The sequence below is a fragment of the Octopus bimaculoides genome, chromosome 9, assembly GCF_001194135.2.
Source record: "Octopus bimaculoides isolate UCB-OBI-ISO-001 chromosome 9, ASM119413v2, whole genome shotgun sequence".
Lineage (NCBI taxonomy): Eukaryota > Metazoa > Mollusca > Cephalopoda > Octopoda > Octopodidae > Octopus > Octopus bimaculoides.
This window is the reverse complement of record NC_068989.1, coordinates 70,590,901-70,597,018: the sequence shown is the minus strand read 5'-3', so window position 1 is coordinate 70,597,018 and position 6,118 is coordinate 70,590,901. Positions and strand designations below refer to the sequence as shown.

The 6,118-nt window shown below is 29.9% G+C and overlaps 1 protein-coding gene across 1 annotated transcript in view; it reads left to right on the top strand.

Annotated features, from left to right (window-relative positions):
• Positions 1-6,118, top strand: part of LOC106883643 (protein MTSS 1) — a gene marked incomplete at its 3' end in the record, with an annotated part of 307,187 nt that overhangs the window by 217,357 nt on the left and 83,712 nt on the right. Inside the window, exon 11 of the mRNA XM_052970923.1 lies at positions 2,156-2,335. Within this exon, the coding sequence (XP_052826883.1) occupies positions 2,156-2,335 (180 nt within the window). The remainder of the gene's footprint in view (positions 1-2,155; positions 2,336-6,118) is intronic.

The window sequence follows — 6,118 nt, the reverse complement described above, 5'->3', positions numbered from 1 at the left end:
AGTCTCCATTGATCTCTGTGTGCATATATTTGGCATTATCAGTTCTTCCGAAATATGCCAGTGAAGTTTTTTTTTTTTTTTTTTTTAAAGATTTTTTTCTTATTTCTTAAGGCACTTTTTTATGACATAATATGACAAGATAGTATTTGTAATTATTTTGGGATCTAAGGGAACAGAAATTTAGATTATTTTGGTAAACAATGAAAATACTTGCTGCTTTTTTTTATTATCTTGAAAATGACATTTCCAGAGTAAAAAACGAAAGGAAAAAAACAACACAGGCATATCATTACACCATGCCATGTAAAATTAACCATTCTTCTATTTCAGAGCCAATTTATTTTTCATGATTTTGAATGTGTGCAATATATATATATATATATATATGTGTATGTATGTATATATATATATCAAAATAATAACTTATATGGTTTTATTTATTTATTGCAATTCTGTTTTTTAATGTGGTATTTTTCTTCTTTTTTTTTTCATTCATGTTGCATTTCTTTTCATTAAAAGATGATTGGCAAAGCTAGATCAAGAAACCATTATTCTAATTAAAAGGAATCTAAAGTAATACAATCTTACACAAAGCTGTCCAAAACATGTTCTTAACTACATGTAACATGGTAAAAGGCTGCTTGAAGAGATTAAATTTCTTTTTCTTGTTTTTACTCCTTTTAAGCTTTTTGGTGATGCATATCCATGCAGTTTGTCAAATTATTATTATTATCAACATTATTATTCCATTTTTTTTTCTTCTTCTTCTTCTTCTTCTTCTGAATGATGTTTATATCTCTGGTAATTTTCACTGCAATTGTTAAAATGCAATATTTCGGGGAATCCACTTTGCTGGTCTTTGCTTTTGGGATTCATTATGCACACACGCACATATCATATATATATATATATGTGTATATACATGTGTGTGTGTGTGCATGCATGTGCGTTTGTTTGAACAAAAATGTTACATGCTTTTGTTGTGCACATATTATTCCTGCTTCTTTTGTTATTTTGCATTTCTTAAAATGTTCCAACTTCATTAAAATGTGCATATGCATTATATAAAAATGATATAATAATAAAATGAAACAACATACACAAGCTTTAGCTAAAGAAAAAACAAAAAAGTTTATAAATTTAAGTATAAAAGAGGCTAGTAATACAGAAATATTCTTTTACTCTGAATTACAAATATATCTTTTGAGTTTAATAGGAACAAATTCTTTTCAATAGAACTTTAAACAAACCTTGAAATTTCCATAGTTTTTCTATATTTTGGGGGTTATCATTTTTATTTTAAATTTCTGGTAAAGTTAATGGATTTTGCTAGAATTTCTACAATGGCTGTATTTTATTAAATTTCTCATTTAGATTTGGTATTAAGTTAGCGATGTTAAGTTCAGGTCTTCAGACATGCCCATAATCTTGTTTTTGCTTTCATTTTATCAAAAGTTATCACAACCAAGCAATTGGTTTGAAAGAACTAAAATGCTAGCAAAATTGGATTTTATTTATTTGGTCCTTTTTTTTTCCTTTTATGTCATGTCAACATCTGCTGTGTGTATACAGTAGTTTGTTTAACAGAATAGTTTTAAAGATGAAATTAAAAAATCACATTATCTTTTTTTTTTTGTTTTGGAAAAAATTAGTTATTCCTTTCCTAGTTAGTGTACAATCATGTTGTGTTTGTCACGATTCAAATGAGTTAGCATCTCTTTTAGAAAAAGTCATTCCTGGTTTTAAAGTTTACTCATATACATTAACCATATCATAGAACTGATGCTGGCCTAATAAACAGAAAGAATAATTTGGGTTACTTTCAATTCATATCTAATAACTTGTCGATCTTTCTACATAAATACGGTATCAAAAAATCATCAATTTCAGTCCTCATTATGCATCACTCATTACTCACTTAACTGTCTTGTTTCAATAACCTCTTTTTTTTCAATTCCTTAACGATTCTCATCATAGCCTCCCCCTTCTCCTCTTCCGTTTTTGTTTTTTTACAGCAATTTTCTTTCTTTTTTTTTTTCTTTTTTTCTAGTTGGATAGCAAAATCTCGCCCCACTTCCGCTACTTCCTTCCCTATTTTGTTTGTGATTTAAATCCGCGCACTAATCCGGGACCCTACCCCATCATATTGTTTCAGACACCACCAAGCTCCCCAAGTTCACTTGGTTCACGGAAATCCAGTATGTGTAGCAACAGTAGCATAAACAGCTCATCTGACTCTTCTGCCAAATCCTACTCCCCAACACACCATCACTACCGGTTCCGTAGTCCCTCGCAGGTCAGCAGTGTAAGTTTATGCTCCAAGCAATCTGTACAGGTAAAATATGTCTGGTTTAACACCTTGTATTTGTTTTGTTTTGTTTTTTTTTTCTTTCCTTGTCACAGCCAAAATCCATTCCAGGTAAAAACTTTTTTTTTTTTTCCATATTAATGACTTTCTATATAGTTAGCATGATTGCTCTCTTCCTAAGCTTGGATCCTTTGTCTTTTTGTATATAGCCTTTTCCCTTAACCTTTAACCCACCCCTATGTTACTTCCTCCCTACCCTTTAGCTTGCAACTTATATTTACTATAACTATGGTGCTGAAATAGTCTTTCATCAAACACTTACGCACATTTTTTTAAAAAATTTTCTCTCTGTTCTATTTTAAACAAATAGTTTTATCCTTATTCATTTTATTACTTTCTCCACGTTGTTTAATCAAAACATTTGATAGAAATAAGCATTGTTATCAAACATTTTGTTTGATGTAAATGAGCATCGTTATCAAGCATTTTGTTTGATGTAAATAAGTACTGTTATCAAATATATGTACATAAGCATTTGTTTGATATAAATAAGCATTATTATCAAACATCTGTTTGCTATACATAAACATAGCTGTCATAACATGCTACTTCTTCAGATCTTTTCATAAACACCAGCTAAGGAAAACAGAGGGCTTGTGATTATTTTTGGATTTTTAAAATCAATATAATTGAACTTAAGGATTATTTTAAAGACATATTGATTTTAAAAATAAACAATAGTAATTATAAGAAAAGGAATTAAAGAATTAAACTAAATAATCTTTGTTAGAAATTGTGATCAATTCCAGTTATGATAATAAAAGTTTTGGGCCTTAAATTTTGTTTCACTCCCATCATTATTTTGCAAGTTCACAAATAATCATCTTCATTGTCCATCATCATCATCATCATAATGTCCAGGTTCTTTTTTTTTCTTTTTTCCCCATGCTGGCATAGTCAGACAAATCCCACATTTCATTATCTGTTACAGTTCTTCGTCACTTCACACATTACAACAGAAAAAACAAACGTTGGTCAACTGTGTTAATTGTGTATGTTTGTGATTACTTTTGATGTTGTTTCTACAGATGGATGCATTTCATTATGCCACTGGTGTTAGAGATGTTTTCTCCAACAAGATTTCTTACAAAGAGTTCTTCTCCATTTTATAAGTAGTAGCAGTAGTAGTCATAGCATTAAAAATAGTTTTGCATACTTACAAACTTGTTCATAAGGTTATTGTTGTTATATGTTATCACTTCCTCCAATTGTATAGGCAACCAAATATTCAACAGACTTTCTGATGTTTCACAAAATAAATGAATTATGAATAAAAAAATTGTTCATTCAAAGACGTTCTTGTGGTATTAGAAGATTATAACTGAGTTAATCTTTAATCTTCACACATTTTTTTAATTTTTTTGCACTGGGGCAAAGGGAGTGAGAGTAGTTTATCTTTTTTTTATAACAATACCTCACTGATATAGATACTGGAGGTTAGATAAAATATTTCATAAAATTGAGAAAATATATATATATAAATAAATAGATTTAACCCTTTAGCATTTGTCAAAAGTGATGTTTATTTATTCACATTTTTAAAAATTAATCCTGTATTATCTTGTAGCTTTGAGAGTTTGAGGATGTGATTGTTTATTTTTAGATTAACATTGTAGGGTAGGAGTGAGAGGCTGGATTTGGCCAACTGCAACATGAAGCAGGTAGAATATTTGGGCTGGATATGGCCAAATTAAATGCTAAAGGGTTAAATACATTTTGTATGATCTTTGAAATGTATATTATTTACTGCTGATGGAACATTTATCGTATCATCTGTGTTTCCTTTCATTTTTCCTTTGTTGCTTAATTCTTGCAAATACGCACCATTTTTCTGTCTCTTCTGGGATTCTATCCTTCACGCTCAACTCGTTTACACAAGGGAAAATGTAACCAAGTACTTGCCATGTTGCAGTGCATATCCAATAATAATGGTTTATTTTACACAAAAGTGATGATGATGATGATGATGGTGGTGGTAGTGGTGAGGAAGATGTTTCGAAAGCAAATCCTTCCGGCAATGACACATAGCCAATGTACTATGTTGGGCCATTTTGCACACACTGATCCTTTTTTTACCTTCTTTAAGATAAATGACATTAAGCAGTTTATGCTTACTTCAAGAATCCAAATAAAAGTTTCTCTCTCTCTCTCTCTCTCTCTCTCTACACACACACACACATATATATATATATATATATATATATCACTTTCTCTCTCTCTGGCCACTTCAAACTCTATATAGATAGATGTATGTATATGTGTGTATATATATATATATATATATATATATATATATATATATATTGTATATAAAAAATGGAAAACTAGAAGTTACATATATATGTGTGAGCGAATATATGTGTGTCTATAAAGAAGAAAACTAGCAATTACATGCACACACATATATGTGGAAATCGTAGCATTTTTCTGGTAGTAAATTTAGGATGTAAGAAACTGTCAATATATGTCTGGTAATTTTTTCACTTATGTATATAAGCACATTGACAACAATCATGTGCATGCACATGTATTTATGACAAAAGAGAAAAAGAATACACCCTGTTCTTCCAAAATATGTCATGTTGAATACATGTTATACTCGACATCTGAGAAATGCAGCTATTAATTTAAGAAGAATTATATCTTATTTGTCATTCTAGCATTTTTTATTTTTCTCCCCCACATACTACTAACTTACAACTGCTAATTTATTATATCTGTCTTTCTTTTTTGCCTTCTGTTCTATATTGTGGCTGACACCCTTCGTATGTCAGTAAGTTTTCTGTAAATGGTGCAGCCAGTCAGCCACTTGGTTTCAATTCCCAGTTGCAATCTGCTTTCTTTTATGTCAATGAGGCATGAGCATCTCAAAACTGCCAGTTATAAATCTGGCTTCATTCCCATGCAAATATATATAGATATATTTCTTTGCAACCTGCAATACACTTGAACATGCCTTGGCAATTGCTTGTCTTCTAAAATACCAAGCATTCCCTGATCCCTTGAGAAATGCTGGTGTAGTTATTCTGAGATGATTTTCCTTAAGATTTACCCTCTTCAGTTTTTAAGTATTCATTCTTATTCTTTTTTCTGATAATCCAAACCAATGAACAGGAACTGGAATAAACTTTTTTTTTCCTCGTTCCTAAATTCATGCCAGTAATAGGCATCTTGTGTCAAAAGTTGGCGAGATATCCTTACTTCCTGTTATCTGTATATATATACATACATACATACATACATATATATATTTCTCTCCATATCAGTATGTATGTGTGTGTGTATATATGTATATATATATATCTTGTCCAACCCATGCTAGCATGGAAAGCGGACGTTAAACGATATATATATATATACATACACACACACACACACCTCTATTTATCTATATCTTTCTCCCTTTTTATCTATCTTTATCTACCTATATATATATATATATATATATATATATATATGCTTCTATTTTTTCATTTTAAGTTACCTGATGGCTTCATACTTTCTTTGCCAATCTTTGCACACACACACACACACAGCAATATCTTGGAAAATAAACTGTGGTTTCTCTATTTAAAACATGAACTTCACTAGTGAAATTTGAGAGAAAATATATTCCATTACTCTGAATACAAAATATTGTGATAATTTACTTTTAAAGTCAGTTATAGAATAAATTGCAAATTTTAATTTCCTTCCAATCCATTTTAGATTTTTTTTTTCCTTTTCTTTTTTAATTAGTGATGCTGTTTT